The 20504-nt window shown below is 35.3% G+C and overlaps 1 protein-coding gene across 1 annotated transcript; it reads left to right on the top strand.

Moving 5' to 3' along the window:
- The first annotated feature begins 17215 nt into the window (after nt 1–17215).
- Nucleotides 17216–18094, top strand: LOC118192386 (zinc finger BED domain-containing protein 5-like). The gene has a single exon (XM_035363338.2). The coding sequence runs from the start codon at nt 17216–17218 to the stop codon at nt 18092–18094; it is 879 nt and encodes a 292-aa protein (XP_035219229.2).
- Nucleotides 18095–20504: the final 2410 nt, after the last annotated feature.

The following is a 20504-nucleotide window of genomic DNA, read 5'->3' as shown; positions in this document are numbered from 1 at the left end:
CTTCCATGTAAATGCGCACTTTTTATTCGATCTCTGTTGCCGCGAAGACGCTGCCGTGTTGCTTTATTCCTATGGCAGCAATATCAAAAATGTAAATATTCCGAGATCGGGCACAGTTAGGGTGCCAAATAAATTGTGTATAATTAGCTTATATTGTTTCTCACTGCTTTGTCTATAATAAAATGTAAACCTAGTGAACTTTGTAGTGAATTATCACTGAGTTCAAGTAGATAGCGTAGACACGAGAAAGGTTATTCACTCACAGAAATGATAACAGATGGCCCTCTGCGCGGGCTTACAGGAAAGCGTCCATTCGAGCTTATAAATCAGAATGAGAAAATCTAAATTATTCTAACACTAACTAAAATAGACTTAGCGGAAGCTAGAAACAAATATCTAACATAATTTACCTCTAATTTAAACTTTCCGTCGAATGCCAGCAGGCACGTGCAGTACGGCCCAGCGCAAAAGATTCAAGAATGAATTAGCCATAAGGCAAACATGCGCCACTAAGTACACCAAAGCACTCTCTCTTTTCGAAATAACTAGAACTTCTTTTAAATACTACTTCTAACTCATTTACATTCAACAAGATTCTGAAAATTCATTCTGGTAGGGAGTTTGCAAGTGGGAAACAAGAATTGAAAGGGGTTCAAAATTAAAATAACTGTTACAAAGTTAAAATACGCCTTACAAGCTGTATAGGAAATGTTCAGTAAAAGGGAATGGAATTAGATTCATTACATGATATTGCCTAAGACTGGACATTACAGTTGGATGTTTCATTTGGTTCTCTATCTTTTTCTAATTAAGACAGGAAAAATTATTTTTATTCAATTATTCATTTCTCTTTATATACCATTTTTACTTCCTTGTACGAAGTAAAAAAGAAGTATTAAATCGCGAAAAGTTTCAGGCAGCATATTTCAAAGAAAATATCCATTTTGACCGCTATCGAATGTAATTTAACGATGTATTTCCGTGATATATGTATGTAGGGACAGAATAAAACACTTTTTTCCTCAAAAAAAAATTATAAAATTGCTTTGATATGAATTCTGAAGAGAAATTTTCGTGGCGTTTGTACGAACGTATGTACGTACGTGCGTACGTATATCGCATAACTCAAAAACGAGTAGCCTCAGAACGTTGAAATTTTGTATATAGGACTGCTATAACATGTAGATGTGCACCTCGCATTTTGGTTGCAATCGGCCGCATCAAACGTATATAAATATATTTATATATATGTATATCCACTCTGTTACCCGGCTCAGTGATCTCAGTTTCTTTACTCTTATATGTTTGTAAATTGTACATTTGTTTCTTTAAAAATGATTGAATTATGTTGTTCTTATCTTCCGGTTAAGGTTTTTATGCCTTTAGTAAATCTGTTTGCAATATTTTTAGAATTATTTAAGTGCCGCTAAGCCTAATAATATTTTTGATGGCGGCCATCGCTCTTGTTTACATTTGAAACAGCAGGGTAGTGGATTTGTTGCCAATCTAGAGAAACTTAGCTTCGCAACAACAAAGATAACGCCTTCATTTATTATTTAAATTATGCATAATCCTTTCTGGAATTTTTCCAGGAAATAAACTTTTAAGATTTACTTCATAATTTTTAATACAGATATTTTGAGTTTTTATGTATTTTTGCCTTGTGGCGAAGTGAAAATTGAATTAATTGAATGAGAAATACTCAATCGTCTGTAAAAAACTGTTTCTTTTTTTGTTTTGTTTGTTTAATTTCTTTTATACATCGTTCTAGCTTTATTATAGTATTTGAATAAAACATGTGGCAACGATTAGATAATTCTTTAAATGATATCAATTTTGTGCATTCTGAGTTATAATATGAACGAAATATAATACTGTTAAGTGAACCTAGCGCCGGAGTGTCGCTATGGTAAACAAAGTGAATTTTAAAGAATGCATTTATTCTATTGTGGTTTATGCGCTGTCGGCGAAGTAGGTTTAATTCAATCTAATAAGTTTAAATGAAATGCAAGAAAAAATGCGTATAACTTAATATTCCGTACAAGGAAGTCATGTGGTGTATACATCAGATCTTTTAAACATAAGATATGCTTTCCCTAACACAAAATGCTAAATTGTCTAACTTTGAGCAATGTGCGTTAAGATAGCTTAAGAGTTAGGGTAGCACTTTTTAAAAATTTTGTTCGTTTATAGAGATCTGAAGATCAATCTTGTTATTAGAACTGAAAATAAACTGGAAAAATTGTGGCAATAAGAAATCTGCTGAATTACATAACGATTCGAAAGAAAATGAAAAATGACAAACATATTACAAGTGCTACTTTTAAGGGTACTAACATTTTCCAGAGTACTCAAAACACCCATAGTCCATTCATTACCCACCAATATTTCCCTGCACACTGTTATGTAGCGAATTTAAATTATTAATATGTGTTTTAAATTATTATTATTCTAATATTTTTATTTGTATTCATGTGTATTTTAATCTGAAAAAAAAAAAAGTATTCTTAAGCTCTTAAGGTTTTATTTAACTCATTATTCTTGAGTGGGAATTGTAACAAAGGCGAGAGACTGTTGCGAGGACACACATCTGGTTTATGGCCCTTCCAACAATGAAGGTAGTAGGGTATGTATTGTCGCCTTTTAGCTAATGCGTGTGAAACGGAAATCGTTTTTCCTGTCGCTTTGGCAGTTTTCTTACTTCAAGACAGTGGGAGGTGTACTAAGTTAAATAATTGGATACTCGTAAAAGCTAGTTTCGCTTGTTAGTTGGGGGGTCTATTTTTTTTTCTCACGTTATGTGAGTGCAGATGTTTTTCGGATTGCATTGTCAGATTTTCTGGTGTTTGATTCGTCATGGGTGTGTCATTTTCTCAATTTAGATAAGTTAAAATTCCGGGATTGGTAAGATATAATTTTATGATTTTTTGAAAGCCTATGAACTCACAGTGGCGGAGAAACCGAGTTTTCCTGGGTGCTTGCACCAGGCTAGAGTTCATTCTGATTCGGATTTTGGAGGTGAGTTTCGGGGCTTCCAGAATGAAAGAGACTCGTGTAGGACCCTTCTAAGGTGTGCGTTGCTGTTTATTCTGTCTGTGCCAGCTGCGTCGATTTTTCTTTCATCATTCCATGCTCTGGAATTTATTTATTGTAAGGACAGCTTCAGTGGTGTTGCAACCAAGTCATCTTTAAAATTCGCTAGAACTGTCTGCCTCCATTAACGATGATTTTGTGAATAAAGGACAGCAGGAATAATGTGGTGCTCGAGTAAACTTTGGACGCTGGACGATCTGTGGAGCTGTCAAATCACCTTATTAAATCAGTATACGAAGGTATTCCCGAGTAAAGTGAGTGTTGCAGATTGGACTTCACCCCGTGAGGGATTTTTTTTTATTTGTTTTATTTCAATAATTATCTTAATACTCAAGCAAGAGTCGTCATTTTAATGTTTGTTGAAATTTGAGCAATTACTTAATTTAATTAATCGATGTGGAAATTATCAGTGTTTTTAAAGTGAATTACCATGATAAATACTTAAATTTAGAAGATGAAATGGGAGAAAATACTAGTGTTACACTTATGATACAGTAGAATTTGATAATGTTAATCTTAATTAATGTAAGCTGTAATTTGGTGTAGTATTATGTAGTATTTTGCTTAGAAAAAATATGTATTGCTGATCAGTTATCCATTATTTAATTATATAATATATATTCAAGAATTTAATAAATGTGTGTTTAAAATTTAATTGCATTTGTGTATTTATGTAGCGTATAGTTTACTGTGGTCTGTCTTGTCCCTCCATTTGTTTGAGCCGGGAGGCTTTTAAGAAACATGGAGTTTAATTGAATTTAGAGTTATTGATTTTCCCTTTACATAGGTTACTCACAACGCAAACCTAAAAGTAAATTGTACTGTACCACTATACGATTGATTGATTGATAGTTATGATATACGATTGATTGATTGATAGATATGATATACGATTGATTGATAGATTTACTATGCGAATGTTTATAAGATGTCGATATGATATATGAATATTATGAATTAGATCTTGAATGGGAATTATTTGATATTTGATATTTGATTTTTTTTTTTTTTTGTTAATTTTGTCCGGCACCTTGCAGCAAAGTTTAAAGTTTAAAGGTATTTAAACACCAAATAAAATTTTCTATTTAACAACACTAGTCGGACCACATCATTGTAGAATTACAGTTTCTGTAGTGACAGCGCTTTTATCCTTTCTTTTGAAATGCAACGAATAGTTAAATTACGAGACCAAAGGTGGAATTTCCCCAGAAAGGCTATTAATTGCGTTTTGGCATTTTCCGTTGGTTCACTATGAACGGCGTTTCTTTTTTCAAACTACTGCCACCAAATATTAGAACCTTGCATCATATTTAAAGAATTAAATAATGAAGAATCTACATGAATGTATGTATGTCTTTTGCACTGTAAAAAACTTAGATATACCAAATTTTGAGTACCGTAGTCCTCCACTCGAATATGGAGCTTATCAGCTATTTCATATTTTGTAAACCTTTAACAAATATTTGACTAACAAAATCAACGATTTCAAATCAAAAAAAAAAAAATTATCCCCTGCGCACGAGACTGTGTATCGGAAATTCTAAAGATATGCTCTTTTTAAATTATTTTGCGATATTGCTGCTGAATTGAATTTTAAGTGAGAAGAACTTGATATTTAATTGTAGGGATATTAGGCATTTTTGGAAGCGGGTAAGATGAAAAAATAGCAATCGCCTTCGCCTGGAATCGAACCGCAGACACCAGGAATACCGGCACAGCATGCTGTGACCAGCACACCCCGAAGGCATGCTAGGGATGGGGGAGAAATACCTTATATAATAAATAAAGGTAACGCACAGAACGTTAAAAAAACACTCCTTTGGGCTTAATATAAAATCTGAAAGGACTTTTTTCTTTTGCAAATATTAAAATTTGTAGATTAAGCTTTATGTACGTATCATCGCTTGGTTCTTTAAAATGATTTATTGCGAGTTTCTTATGCAAAAGTTAAGTAAAGATAACTGTAACATTTCTCAAGGTACTATAGCTGAACACTGGTAGTTCGGTCCGTGGTTCGTATCCCGCGAACGGGCTGGCTGCATGGGCGTTTTCGTGGTTTTTCCCATGTGTAACGTGTATAGAGCCAGTTTCCCTTAGAAAGTCCTCCACAAAAGGCATCCCTCCCTTTAGGTAGATAGCCCTCGTGTGCTTTGCCATAACTTAATAATCCAATCCTATCCAAGGTATTATAGTAATCTATAATTTTCCTTAAATACTTTGCTGTATTTATGATTATCTCAAAAGCCTGTTCAGACAGTAAAATAAAATATCTCTTTATCGCAAGGCTTATGTGATATGAATGACACAAACAGCATAAACTGTGTACCCAGAAAATGGATCTAATGTTATGTATGGTCAGAACGTTAAGTAAATGTGTGCAGTTAGATTCGGGTCTAGATAACAATGCATTATGAGATTATTCTCTTCCTTAAAACGCGACTCTGTATAGGAAATGCGCTGCGCTTTATTTTGTTCTTCGGTTATACCTTCACTTTTTGTTCATTTGGAGACGAGACAGGCTCACGTACGATAGCACTCACACTAATTACTTACTACTTTCTTTTTTTTATGCTTGGGCGTTATTCACCTCCCTTACACTGTCCTTTCAGATGCTATAATGCTATGTTTTCGTAAATACTTCTGTCCGTCACAAATGTTGCTTAAGTAGTAAGATTCTGAGGCAAATGTTTTCGGATTAGTTTATAAATTTTATAGTATGAATGATAAGGTGCATATGAAAAGAGATACGTACTATAACAATAGTTAAAAGAAGAAATGCATTTCATTTATGACAATCTTTAGAATTATATGAAAACTATTCTATTACAGAGGCTGTTCGCACATTTTTTAGACGATTTTCTTAAGCGGTAATAAAAAATCGTTTGCTGCAAAAGAAGTAATTGCAATTGTACTATGGTTTTAAAAGTCAAAATTATCGTCTGTGGCTAGAAAGTTATGTTTTTATTCAAAATGGCGAATTTAACAAAGCAGTGGTTCGAAGGCTACATTTACTCTCTTTCCGAAAAGAAATATGCATACACCGTTATCCAAAAATGATGTGAAAGTTATGATTTTGTGATATCTAAAGCGTCGATAGGTAATATCGTCAACAAGAAAGAAATAAAAAAGACGTCAAATTGAAGCCTCAATGGGACAAAACTTCCAAACAAGTATCCAAGAAAAAAACGGACATCTTCGACTATTGCAAAGGTACGTTGCTTCATGTTAAAAGAAAATCCCCCTAGTCAAAGGACAGTTGCAAAATCATTAAAATGCTCGGTGTCCACTGTAAACAAAATGATAAACGTTGATTTAAATCTTAAGAAAGCCGAAAAACGCAATGTGCATCGTCTTCCTCCAAAGCATATCGCTCAACGCAGGACACGCATGGGTGTATTTAAATGATTGTAATAAAAAAAGAGCCATTTATTATCATAAAAGAGGAGAAAAAATGTAAGTACATGATTCAAAGAATCAAAAGAAAGTTTTTCTAAGGGATTCATGATTGTTGCTGGTTTTTCTTATAATGACAAGTTAAAAATAAAGAGAGTGCAAAAAAATGTCAAGATTAACTCCAAATACTATCAGGAACATATTTTATCACCAATTTTTCCGAATGAAATACTATCGCTTTACCCACAGTGCCATCCATCTGTGAGACTCCATCATTACAAAGCTAGCAGTCACACATCAAAATCCACTGTAAATTTTCGAAAAGAAGTGGAACAAAAAACTGGTATCCAGGCCATACCCTTCACTGATATCCCTACTAAATTTTGCGATGTGTCACCTATGGAGTTTTGTGCTTTCGGACTTTTAAAAACTGCATTATCCAAACGTTGTCCCAAAACCTTAACAGGATTCTGGAAAGCTGTTCGGAAGGAATGTAATAGAATAACTCTTCTGCCTCTTCAAAAGGCATTATTATCCTCAAAATTGCGGTGTCGAAAGATAGTTCAGGATAAGAGATGTCAAATAGAACATTTAAAACACAAGAATGCTATGTAATGTAGTTTTGTGAATACAATATACGTCGTCGAAAAAATGTGTGAACAGTCTCTGTGTATCATGAATAACATCTGTCTCTTACAGAATCTGTAAATCGGAATGCTTATTTTTGCATGTAAAAACAAATTTTATAAATGTTAGAAGCATTTTATCTTGCTTTATATCTCTATATACTATTTCAAATATTACCATTCATAACCAGCAAACAAATACTGGATATTCAGTCTATTGATTTAAGCGAATGTTAAGATGATGCTTGAGCCCAGTTATAATGCATTTCCTCCCCTCTTTCTGCATGCCTTCGTGGTGTTAAGGTTAGCAAACTCGGTTCATATCGAGAGGTCCAGATTCGATTCCCGGCGAGGACATTGCTCATTTTTCACATCTGCTGCTTCAAAATAACCTAACGAATTTACAGTGGCGCCCGAACTAAAAAGGTGGTGGATGAGGATTCTCCATCACCAGGATTTGACGATTGGGTCCCCTAACCCTGTCACCCTTTAAAAGAGGGAGTATATAAGGTATTTTCTCCCTCCATTCTGCATGCCTTTGTGGTGTAACGGTACCAGACTCGGCGCACATTCGAGAAGTCGAGGTTCGAGTCTAGGCGAAGGCATTGCTCGTTTTCATGTCTCCTGTTTCAAAAAATCTTAAAGACTCTACATAAATCATCACATTTAAGCCTAAAGGCAAATTTTAGCAAATTTTTATCTTAAACTGAATGCCCGATATTTGTCAACAGTTGAGAATTTAAATTAAATGTACTCTCAAAGATACAGATTCACTCAATCAACTTTATGAGACAGTGATGTGTAATAGACTTTAGGTAACACACAGCTGATTAAGAAATGTGACACATCTTTGAGTAATACTTGAAATTACAAATTTTGTTGTCAAAGTACATGCTTCCATTAAATTTTGTTGTCAAAGTACATGCTTCCAATAAATTTTGTTGTCAAAGTACATGCTTCCATTAAATTTTGTTGTCAAAGTACATGCTTCCATTAAATTTTGTTGTCAGAGTATATGCTTCCATTATTATCTGTTTCTTTTATGACAATAAAAATTAATATTAAATAGCCAAAAATTTCTTAACTTTGTGAACCTTAAAGTTGTTTTGCAATTTGAAACTTATATTTTTGTTTGTTTCCTAAAGCGATATTCATAAAATGACTTGTGCAATTTGACTTGTTATAGTAGCTAATACTAATATCGGATTCCTAACAGACGGACATAGAGCAAATTATCTCTGGTCTGAAGTAACAGCAAAATCTTGAAAATGTTTAAAAGAGAACTTGAACACAAAAAAAAAAAAAAAAAAAAAAAAAAAAAAAAAAAAAAACCACATCTCTTGCTTGGCTAGATCAGCCAATACTTATTGTGATGTAATTTAAAGTAACAGTCAGTTTAGAAAAATAAACCTGGTATTCAAAAACTACACAATGTGATTTAATGCGAACAAAACAGACGCATGCCGATATAGAAACAATGGGCAACAAACTGGCAGCTAGCTTCGCAAAAGGGGCAGCAACTAGTACTACGACAGCAATCACCTATTTACCAAATCCAATATCATTTTTAAAATCAAGATCTTGAACAAAACTTAATTTCTCAATGGAAACTCACGTGGTCACAAGATAATACTGTTAGATGAACTTTTATGTTCCTACCAAAACCAACACGAAATTTAGTTACAACAAATAATGCAATAAACTTATCTTCTAACGAGCATGTGGACCCTTCATTTCATATCTTTTCCGCTTCGGCTTGTATCATATAGAAAGTTGCATGCGTGGATCAATAGGAAAAATAGATCATTACCTGTTTGAATGTGCAATCATTAAAGACCTCCACTTTCGTCCTTTCACAAATGAAAACGCAAAGAATGGTTCAAACAACTACTCAAAATTAAACCTTTCAAAAACTTCAAACTTTAACAGAATATCTCATAGAAAATTGTGGTAATCTAAAGGCATCTTAAATTAAGGCATCATAATTCCACATCAGCATTAGCTGAACATGATCATCAGTATCATCTCACCACAGCATAACTTCGATTTACAAATATGCAGCTTACTCCAGACTAACTATAGATCTTATCAGGGCTTTATCAGACCTTTATGAGAACTTACTTCAGATTAACTATTCACTTTATCAGATAAATAAACTTTAACATATTTATGAACTACGAACTATTATTACGTTTCAGCATATCATCAAAATACACTCATGTCCATAAATTAAGGAAAATTCGGAGTCACGCGGAAATCGAACTCTAAAATACATAGTATGTAAAATATCTACACACATCTTCAAGAATCATATGCAAATTTCAGGAAGTAACCAGATGACATAGATGGTACGTCACAATGACGAGAATGTAAGAGAAGTGTATATAAGGAATACAGGCAAAGAAGTAAAATTGTTCGCAGGCGCTTTATAAGCATTTCAGTGCAATAACCGAATAGTTATGACACAAAGGATGAATTTAGGTGATTTTTAAGTGGTAGAATTATTGGCCGTCTGGAATGTGAGCGTACCCAACTGGAAGTATCAGATAAACTTGGAATTGCCCAGAGTGTCATCTCCAGGCTTTGGCAACGATTCCAAGATGATGGTAATGTGAGTAGACATTACAGCACAGGTCGCCCCAGAGTTACAACGCTGAATGAGGACGGGTATTTGGCAGTTACTGCCAAAAGAAACAGGCGGAGCACAGCCTCAGACCTGTCTCGTCAGCTGTCTTCAGCCACTGGTACGACAATTTCAAGGCAGATCGTGTACAGACGGTTAGGGCAGATTGGTCTATATGCTCGTAGACCTATCAGATGCGTTCCACTTACTATAACTCACTGTCGCCTGCGGTTACCCGAGAGTAGAGAGCATGCATTGCAGACACCGCAACAGTGGACTTGTGTGATGTTTTCCGATGAGTCCAGGCTTAGCTTGGAGTCTGATTCTCGCCAGACTTTCATATGGAGAGCTCCAGGTATCCGCTATCACCAAGAAAACATCATTGAACGACACCGTTAAGGTGGTGCAGGAGTTCTCGTTTGGGGTGGAATTATTTTGGGTTCCAGAACTGACCTGCATGTTCAAATTGGAATCATGACAAGCCATATCTATCGGGACGTCATTCTGGAACAACATGTATGTTTGTTTCGGGGCGCCATGGGCGCACAATTTGTGTTTATGGATGACAACGCCCGTCCTCACCGTGCAAACATCGTAAGCGAATGCCTTCAATCGGAGGATATCCCCCGTATGGACTGGCCAGCATTCTCACCGGACATCAATCCAGTAGTGCACGTGTGGGACATGCTTGGCCGACGAGTTGCAACCCGTCAACCTCCTCCTACATGTCTACCGGAACTTCGGAGAGCATTGCGTTTTGAGTGGTGTAATATTTCCCAAGATCAGATCGATAATTTGGTACTCAGCATGCCTAGGCGTTGTACGGACTGTATTGCATCGTCTGGGAGACATACAATGCATTAACAATCATACCAACCATGTAATATTGGTTTTTTGTAAATATTTTTTTTTTTTTTTTTTTTGTAATTTGCTCCAGGGAGAAAAATTCGCTAATTGTTTTAATAATATCAAACATATGGCATCTTTTTTTTTTTTTTTTTTTTTTTTTGCTCTTTACCTTTTGTTTAATAAATAAGCTTTACAAATAAGTCAAATTTGTTTTGCTTCTAACTCTTCCTTTGCCTGTTTTTGCATTATCCTTAATTTATGGACATGAGTGTACTATACTATGTATTACGTATATAATCAACATTTTGTATTTAACCGTTAATTTGTATTTTACACTATGCATTATATACTTCTGTGTACGTATCACCAAAATTTCTGTTAATATTTATGCGAAATTCTGTCAGTGTATGTCAAGTATATACCAAAATTATGTATACATCAAAGTCAAATTTTTATCGCAATACTAACGGATGGCACTTAAGTTGAATTGAAAATGATGCATCTAACAGCAGAGAAAATTATACCGCTGTAATCCTTCTCTAATAAAAATGAAAAAAATACCATTCATAGTCATACACTTTTCAGTCTGATGCGATATGGAACCACATAAATATTTCGATAGAAAAATAAACTAATACCCTCTTATTATAGTGTCAGCAACAATGACACGCAGTTTTTAATGATTTTCATTTTTCTAATCGTAAAAGGTCGTAAAAGCTAAAGTTCCATGCAATATTTCACTTATATTCAATTTTAGTCGAATAAATGTAGCAAAAAATTTATCATAATTGATCAGAAATTAATAACGCGAACAAAAAACAGATATTCTTCCTCATATATATAGTATGTGATGTACCAGCTTTAGTAGTAGCTTAAATAATCAGACGATAAGTTTAAAAAACAGGATCCATTTATTATTATTCAGGAGAAATAGCAGTTACAAAAATCAGATATCCGGAGTAAATAAAAAGAATTACTAATAACTTTTTGTATGACGTTTACTGCATCGTGGCATTTAAGAAAAAGCCCCGATATTCCTTTTGCGAGTCTTTTTATAGCCTCTGGAAAGGCGGAGCTTCCATGAAATGACGTCAGCCTCGTCAGCCAATCCAGTTCGCTTTAAGTATTTCCAGAACACTCTATAACTGTACGTGTAGAAAAGGCGGGAAAAACAACTTGACTACGGGGCTGTGGATTTAATTCCACGTACTTTCAAATAAGAGAACGTCACCATTTAAAATGAAAAGAACATAGAGTTAGAATTTTAAGTGTATTCTTAATTATGGAATTTTATTATTACATACATATATATAGATTTTGTAGAACATACAAATTTTTGATTAACAAACTCTACGATTTCAAAGGCTAGCTGTAGCAAAACTTTTCGAAATAAAGCATTGCGAAGATTAATGTTTTCAGAGATTTTAATTAATATCTCGGCTGTTTAAAATCGTACGCAGTCGAAATAGCTTCCCACAAATTTTTGGAATTGGGAATAATGTATTTAATTTTTGGCAATGCTATTTTTATTCCATCGTAAAACTTAGAAATTTTTATTAACAAACTCTAGGATTTGAAAGCGAGCAGTGGCAACAACTTTCAAAAATAAATCCGATTTTCATCTCCAGCTTCCGAGACTGTTGCCACTCGCAAAAATGAGGGCGAAACTTATTGTTTTTCCGAGTTTTTAATTAATATCTCTGATTTTAACCATTTGTTTTTGGAAAAAAAATGGACTTTGACCTTTTCCAGGACACAGAAAAGAATTGTAGGAAGTTTGGTGACGATAGCTATAGTAGTGGCTGAGTTATTAGAGGTCAAACAAACAGACTTTCTTCTTTATATATATAGATTATAAAAATTCAAATAAACAGGGTTCTAAAGAGTGAGCAATAAAGTTGAAACGGCATGACGGCATATGAGCGGTCTCCTGGCAGCTAAGCTAAAAAATTTTACTGATATTTAAACAAATGTTCTGTTCGCATAGACGAAGAATGAGGACACGGGAACATGAACAGAAACATTTATTTTGAATAAAACTCATTTTTGCAATGTAACAGCATTGTCTAGTGTGCTACGAAATACTGAGAAATGCCAAGACTTTGAAGTCATTGGATCACGTTCAAAGTTTGAAATTTAGTATCCAGTGACTTAATGCGTTACATTTCTGGAAGATTATCAAGAATTTCGTTACTGGTGTCCAAGTAGCTACTGAATGTATGTCAGTTTTTCATTCAAGTTAGTTTATGCATAATTTCCCATCAGTGATGGAAATTAATAAGAACTAAATTACCATAAATCAAGAAGAAAGCTGTCTGTGAAAAACATAATTTTGAAAGCTTAATATATATTTTTTAATCTGATAGCATTCTGACTAAAAACATCATTTGGTTTATAAAATTGAATTATGGCAATGCGCTCGAGAACTGTCTGCCTAAGGGGGAGGCTGCTTTCGTGGAGGAATTTCTTTGAGAAGCTGACTCAAAGACTTTACACATGGGATAAACGAAGAAATCGCCCAAGCGGCTTGCCCATTCACCGGGATTCGAACCCCGAACCGAACCACCAGGGTTCAGAGACTTTACTATTCAGCTGCTGTTAGACTAATGAAAAATCAAGACAGGTTCTTAATATTAAGACACAATAACACGCCAAACAAATGCTAATTCAGAAGTCAAGCAACAAAAATATCCATCTTTGCCTTCGGCCTTTAAAGAAATTATGTTTTAGTTCTGGTTTCATCAACAGATGGCGCCACTTGCTTATTCTTGTCCAGGCTTTCTTATCTTATTTAATCGTTATTTCCTATCTTGTTTATTTGCGGTTTTGCAGCTGAGGATGGTGGTTCGATAAAACCATCGAAACTAGTCCTGTGAAAATTTTGAAAATATAACGCTGATTTTTGTTGTTTGACTTCTGAATTAGGTTCTTAATATCTCCGTAAACAAGCGACTGGTATTAAGAGATTATTATGCAGTATTTTTACTTGTTTACTATTAACGTTAGAATGTATCTCAAAAACTCTTTTCATGTCGTATGAGAAAACATTCCACGCTTTTACTCCATTAGGTAAATAAATATACCTTTCCTTTTTAATTCACATTTGGAATCAATAAATCAATTTGCTAGATTTGTAGAGTTATTGGTTTTTTGTGATGATGTAGAAAGGAAAAATTATTCGAGTATTTAAATTAAAAACAGCTGTGTAAGTAATTATATCATTCCCTTATGTGTGTTATTGCAAATCGTTAATTAGCTCATTTAGCTATCAAACTGGAAGATTCGTGGTTTTCAGATCTACAGCTGGCCATGGATTAAAGACGTAGTGAACGCTAATTCGTTGAATTTGGTGATGTGGATACTCCTAGTCGGTATCCCATTGAGGGAGAATGAAAGGAAATATCGTATTTCCTGCTCAGGCTGTGGGGTTTTAAGACCTTCTATTTGCTGGTCCATCTAGCAAATGGAAGGTTTACGGCTCAAGTCCTGGCGAGAGGACAATCAATTTATCCCTTTTTCCAGTTTTGAAAAATTTAATGGTTCTCTATAAGGACGTAGAAGTAAGCCTTGTGTAAATATGAAGCAAAAATAAAAAGAGTTTTTCATTATAGAAGAAATGTTGAATTATCACCATTTAGTACCTCCAGGTTGTCAGGTTTTAAGAATGACATTTTTATTACCGAAGTCCTTGGGCTTAATTCAGTATACTCAACACGGGATGCGAAAGATTTCACTATTCTTAGCATCTACAAGCCTTTAGAATATTGAAAAACATTCACGTTCATTGAATTCCTATCAGGAAATTTAAAAGTAATCAGAATTATATCAAAGTAAATATATCTAGTTTTACACTCACGTAGTTTTATCACTTTTCCACAAGTATCGATACACTTTTTTGTAATCGTCTGTCTATTGCTGTAAATAAGAAAATAGATATGGAACTTTTGATATGGAATATTAGTGAAGGTACGATGCTTTCTTTCCTTGCACCTCATTCACATCCGTGATTTTTGTTTTTGTATCCACTGAATTGCTTTTGAGATCTGTCTTTATCCTTTACCTCATGTCTTTGTCTTGGAAACAGAAACGTCACAGTGAGTAAGAAGATATGGCAAGTAGCATGAGTGAGACATAAATACTGTGAATATTCTCCCGCAAGAATTCTCAGAAAGTTTCTTTAGAAATATGGTGAATGTTTTTTTTTTTTTTTTTACTGATCTTTATTAGAAGTTTGTAGTATTTTCCCAATATTTTCCTTATCACATCAGCGGATGGCTATCCAAGCCAGACTAGTCTTTGTTCTATTTTTCGTTATTTTGGATATCTGGAAAACACAACGCAACAACGGTGATTTACTGAAAGCTCTTGAACTTTTTAGTGAAGTATAGCAACGATCTTGGCTGCAGTTTTTCCTTAACCCTCCTATAATAATCACTTATTTTTTTATTTTTATTTTTTGGGGAAGGGGGGGTAGGTGCGAATCGACACACTGTACGACGCTGCAAGCAGGAAATCGCTAGCTCAAATATTTAACTGCTGTACTAAGATTGGTGTCACTTTCAAAATAGACACGAAAAATTCGGTCTAAAGAAACAGACCATAACAAGGAAATGTTCATTTGCAGAGTTGTCATTCTAGTTATTGTTTGATAACCTTTACCTATATTTGTGAAATCATATTGTAGAGCTATTAGGTATATTTTTGGAAGCAGGAGTGATGAAAAATGAGCAACGCCCTCGCGGGAATCCAACCACGGACCTATGGAATACGCGCCTAGCGTGCAGACCACTATACTACGAAGGCATGCTAAGAAGGCAGGAGAAATACATTATAATATTTCTGCAGGTATATTATAATTCTAAGGGGAAAATGCATTCGTACACACATGAGTAAATGATGAACTGGTAAACTAGAATTATGTCGCATTACAAAAGGTGATTATAGTAACCAATTTTAAAAGAAAAATATCTGTTTTCTGTTTAAAATGATATTGGACAAAAATAAGAAGCTATAATAATAAAGTTATCTTATTACTGGATCGTCAGGTAGGACATCTTGTTTCTCTGAAGAGTTTTTTATGTTTTTACTTCCTTGTACGAAATAAAGTACTATGGTAATCGCGAAATATTCCGAGTATCATATTTCAGCGAAAATACCCATTTTGACCGCTTATTAAATGCAATTTAAGGTTTTTTTGAGTGACATCTATACGTAATAATTCAGGAATAATATTCAGGTAAGAATAGAATAAAGCACTCTTTTTTCCAAAACGGATTGTGAAATGGATTTAAAATGGATTCAGGAAAGATTGCTCCATGACGTCTGTACGTACATACGTACGTACGTATGTATGTATCTCGCATAACTCAAAAAGAAGTAGCCTCAGAACGTTTATATTTTGTATATAGGACTGCTATAACATGTAATTGTGCTCCCTTTTTGATTGAAATCTAACGTACCAAAAGTTTATATATATATATATATATATGTATATACATATATATATATATATGCATATACATTTTTGCTAAGAGACAGGGTATATATATATACCACTCTCTTTCTCGGCTTCGTGAGCTCAGTTTTTCATTCTTATATTTTGGTAAACTGTGACTTTTTTGCTAAAATATGGTCGAATAATGTTGTTCTTATGTTCTAGTTTTTTGTTAATCTGCATGCTATAGTTGTAGAATTATTAACAATTTAAAAGTTTAAGTGTGGCTAAACCTAACGGAGAAACCATATTTGTTTACATTTGAAACTTAGTAGAATAGTGAATTCAGTTTCTTCAGTGCCTTTTTGCTGAGAGGACCAAAAGTGAACCTTCAGTTTTGTGCAGCGAAAAATCTGCCTTCTTACCCGCTAGTCGAATTCTTTGTTTTTACGTAGAAACTGTAATTTTAATTGTAAAAATCATTACTGAAATTGTTTTAACTGCATTTTTGTGTTTTATATTTTCCCACAATTTTCAAGTTTTAGTGATAGTAGATTGAGTATTTATGTATCTTTGCCTTGCTGGGAAGTGAGAACTGAATTCATTGAATGAGAAATATATGACTAATTAAATTTCATGAAATAAATTTAAATGAAATACAGCGAAAAATGCGTACAATTTAATAAGCCGTACAAAGAAGTTATGTGGTGTCCGCATTAGAATTTTTAATTAACGTGGCAACATCATGTTTAAAATTTATATTTGAAATTCTATGATGAAGTTTTTGTACACGCTTTCCCTATTTGTGTATTATAATAACTATCCAGCCTAGCTGCACATTCTTCTGAAAGGTACATGTTTCTTTACTTTCGTTATAAAATTGAGTTTGTTTTGAATCGAAATTCGTACCTCTACAGCAACGGTTCCCAACCGCTGTTCCAGTGTGCCGTCTGAAGCACCGTGGTGTGCCGCCGGGTCTGGGTGTCACAGTGCTGTTCGCCCGCTATAACTCCTCCCGTCACTCCCCCCGCCAGTGTCATAGGTGGTCACGGCGCTGTGCAGTGCTATAACCCCTCCCCCTGCCAATCTTGACAAGTGTCCGCCGTGTCCCCGCCCCCATGAGACGCAGGCAGACGCCTCACACAGTGTCAGAGAGACAACGGCTGCTGTGAGGAGAGAGACACTGATACTGCAGTGATGGACAAGTTTTTGAAAAGGAAAGAACTGGACTCTGAACAAAAGCTGGAGCCAGATGAGAGCCCGAGTATGAGTGGGGGTCAAAAGAAAGCAAAGATGGTTAAATTCTCTGCCGCAAGGCAATATAGCGAAAGCTATATTTCAGTTGGATTTACTGTCACTGGAGATGAACACAAACCAACTCCACTGTGCGTGGTGTGTGGTGAAAAGCTAGCTAACAGTGCTATGGTCCCAAGCAAACTTAAACGCCATCTCCAAACGAAACACCCTTTGCTTCAAAACAAGAATGTGGACTATTTTGTTCGCCTGCGTGACAACATGGAGAAACAGACAACTTTTATGAGAAAAACAACAAAGGTAAATGAAAGAGCTCTTAAAGCTAGCTATCAAGTTGCTGAACTTATAGCCAAGACAAAAAAGTCGCACACTGTGGCAGAGACATTAATACTTCCTGCCTGCAAAGCTATTGTAGAGGAGATGCTCGGACCTGAAGCAGCAAAGGAAATAGCCAAAGTCCCTCTCTCAAACAACACAATTTCCAGACGTATTAATGACATGTCTGCAGACATCGAAAGTGTGGTTTTGGAAAAGATCCGTATCAGTGAGAAATTTGCATTGCAACTTGACGAGTCTACTGATATCAGTGGACATGCTCAACTCTTAGCTAATGTGCGTTTTGTTGATGGTGATGCAATTAGAGAAAACTTCTTTTTTTGCAAGGTATTGCCAGAAAAAACAAGAGAAGACATTTTTCGGGTCACATCAGAATACCTTGAACAAGGAGGACTTAAGTGGGAAAACTGCACAAGTGTCTGCACCGATGGAGCTGCAGCCATGGTCGGGCGCACCAAAGGCTTTGTAAGCAGAGTGAAGGATTGAAATCCAGATGTGATTATTACGCATTGTTTTTTACACCGCGAGGCCCTCGTAGCCAAGACTTTACCATCAGCCTTAGTTCATGTGTTGGATGATGTTGTGCGCAGTGTAAACATTGTAAAGTCACGACCCATGAAAAGTCGCATATTTGCAGCTTTGTGTGAGGAGATGGGAGCAAAGCATAAAACCTTGCTGTTTCATACGGAGGTCCGGTGGTTGTCGCGTGGCAAGGTCTTGGTTCGTGTGTATGAGCTGCGGGAGGAACTTAAAGTGTTTCTGACAAATGAGGGGTCAGATTACGCAAAGCAGCTTGCAAGTGATGAGTGGTGTGCAAGGCTGGCATACCTGGCAGATATATTTCATCATCTGAATGAATTGAACACTCGAATGCAAGGCCGAAATGAAAACCTGCTTACAAGTACAGATAAAATAAATGGATTCCGTTCAAAGGTGCAACTCTGGCATCAACACGTGGAAAGTGGCAATCTTGAAATGTTCACACTCACCATGCAATGGCAAGGTGTTCACACTGCTGTACTGTGTGAGATAATAGTTAAGCATTTAAAAACTCTTGAGGAGAAGTTGTCATTTTATTTCTCTTCAGTCTCCACTGAATGCCTTGACTGGGTTAGGGACCCTTATAGCTCAGCATCAGTTGTTGGAAAGGAAATGACTTTACAGGAGCAGGAGGAACTAATTGAACTGAGACAAAATCGTGGTTGCAAGGTAAGATTTGCTGATCTACCTTTGGACAGTTTTTGGTTGGATACTGCCAAGGAGTTCCCCCTTCTGGCAAACAAAGCTATTTTGACATTGCTCCCTTTTTCCACTACATATCTGTGTGAGATTAGCTTTTCAAGCATGATTGCTATGAAAACCAAATACAGAGAGAGACTGAGAACTGTTGACGAAGAGCTACGTGTGTGTCTTTCTTCGATTCCAGCCAGAATATCAGCTTTGTGTTCAGCCAAACAGGCCCAGGTTTCGCACTGAAAGTATTTTATAATTTTTCACTATTCTGTTTACTTAATATTTCATAATAAAGTAATTATAAAATACTTTCTTTGTGCTTATTTGATTCCTATTCAAGAGAATTACTTTATTATAGTCAATATAGGCACAGAGTTAATTTTTTAACATTTTCTAATGGTGGTGTGCCTCGTGATTTTTTCCCCGCGACAAGTGTGCCTTGGCCAAAAAAGGTTGTGAAACGCTGCTCTACAGTATAGCTGTTTCGACATTCCACTGACGATTTACAGAGTATCGTCTGTCCACTCTTCTATCAGAAGTAATCAGTACTCTTCTCTAATTCTTCAAAAACTTCAAACCCAAATTTATCTTTACACGCGTGTACTCCTTATAAATGTTCCTCAATTTAGATATATACGTTCACCCTTTTAATAGCATCACACCATTATTGGATTGCCATAATACATGTATTACAGTCATTCATCTGAAAACCTAATCATCATGGGCAACTGTTATTTTCCGAAAGAACCTGTGAAAATCTATTTCGGGGGATATGTTTTTAGCAATATTTTACGTTTCTTGTAGTGTTGTCAAAAAGAGGGGTCATTTAGAATCCATCGATTAGGAAAGCAAAGCCACATCGATCCAGCCACATCCGAAACACAATGGCTATTCCTCAAAATCATTCCAAAACTCATAAATATACTTTCCGAACGGAATTTCGTTTCTGTCTGTACATAGGTTTCGTGAAACGTACACGTTTGATTACGAAGAGCAATGGATGATTTATGATGCATCAGAAGCAGATGAAATTGAAATTTTTTATTGTATTTGAATACCTGCGAAGTAATTCTCGAATGATTCCGAGATTCCTAGCAGTTTTTCAATCCAGTTTTAATTCATTTTCTTCTCTTCTTTTCCTTCTCTTTTTCTCTCTTCTTTTCTTCTCTTTTTCTCTCTTCTTTTCTTTGCAATTTCCTTTTATTTAGTGTAATGTGTGAATGTGTTTAGATTTTATAATCGAGCATATTACTACTATAATATATGTACTCGAACATTAATACTATAATACATGTACTATAAATATAATGGAACGTCCAGTTAGCGCCGCGTCCAGTTGGTGCCGTTATGCACTTCGAGTTTCGAGAATTTTATCTTAATGATAATGAAACTGAGGAATTAGAAGACATTAGGTTATTTTGAAGCAGGAGAGATGAAAGATGAGCAAAGCATTCGCCGGGACTCGAACCAAAGGCTTCTCGAATACGCTCCAAACGTGCTTACCACGAAGGCATTCTAAGAAAGCGAGACAAATACCTTATATTATAAGGTATTTCTCCCACTTCCCTAGCGTGCCTTCGTGGTGTAACGGTAGCACGCTGGGTCGGCATTCTAGAGTTCCGTGGTTCGATTCCCGGCAAAGGCGTTTGCGTATTTTTCATCT

The sequence above is a fragment of the Stegodyphus dumicola genome, chromosome 5 (genome assembly GCF_044657685.1).
Source record: "Stegodyphus dumicola isolate Sdum_Otavi_A_Nest chromosome 5, ASM4465768v1".
NCBI classification, from domain to species: domain Eukaryota; kingdom Metazoa; phylum Arthropoda; class Arachnida; order Araneae; family Eresidae; genus Stegodyphus; species Stegodyphus dumicola.
The sequence above is the reverse complement of the archived record's forward strand: the minus strand, read 5'-3'. Positions and strand labels throughout refer to the sequence as shown.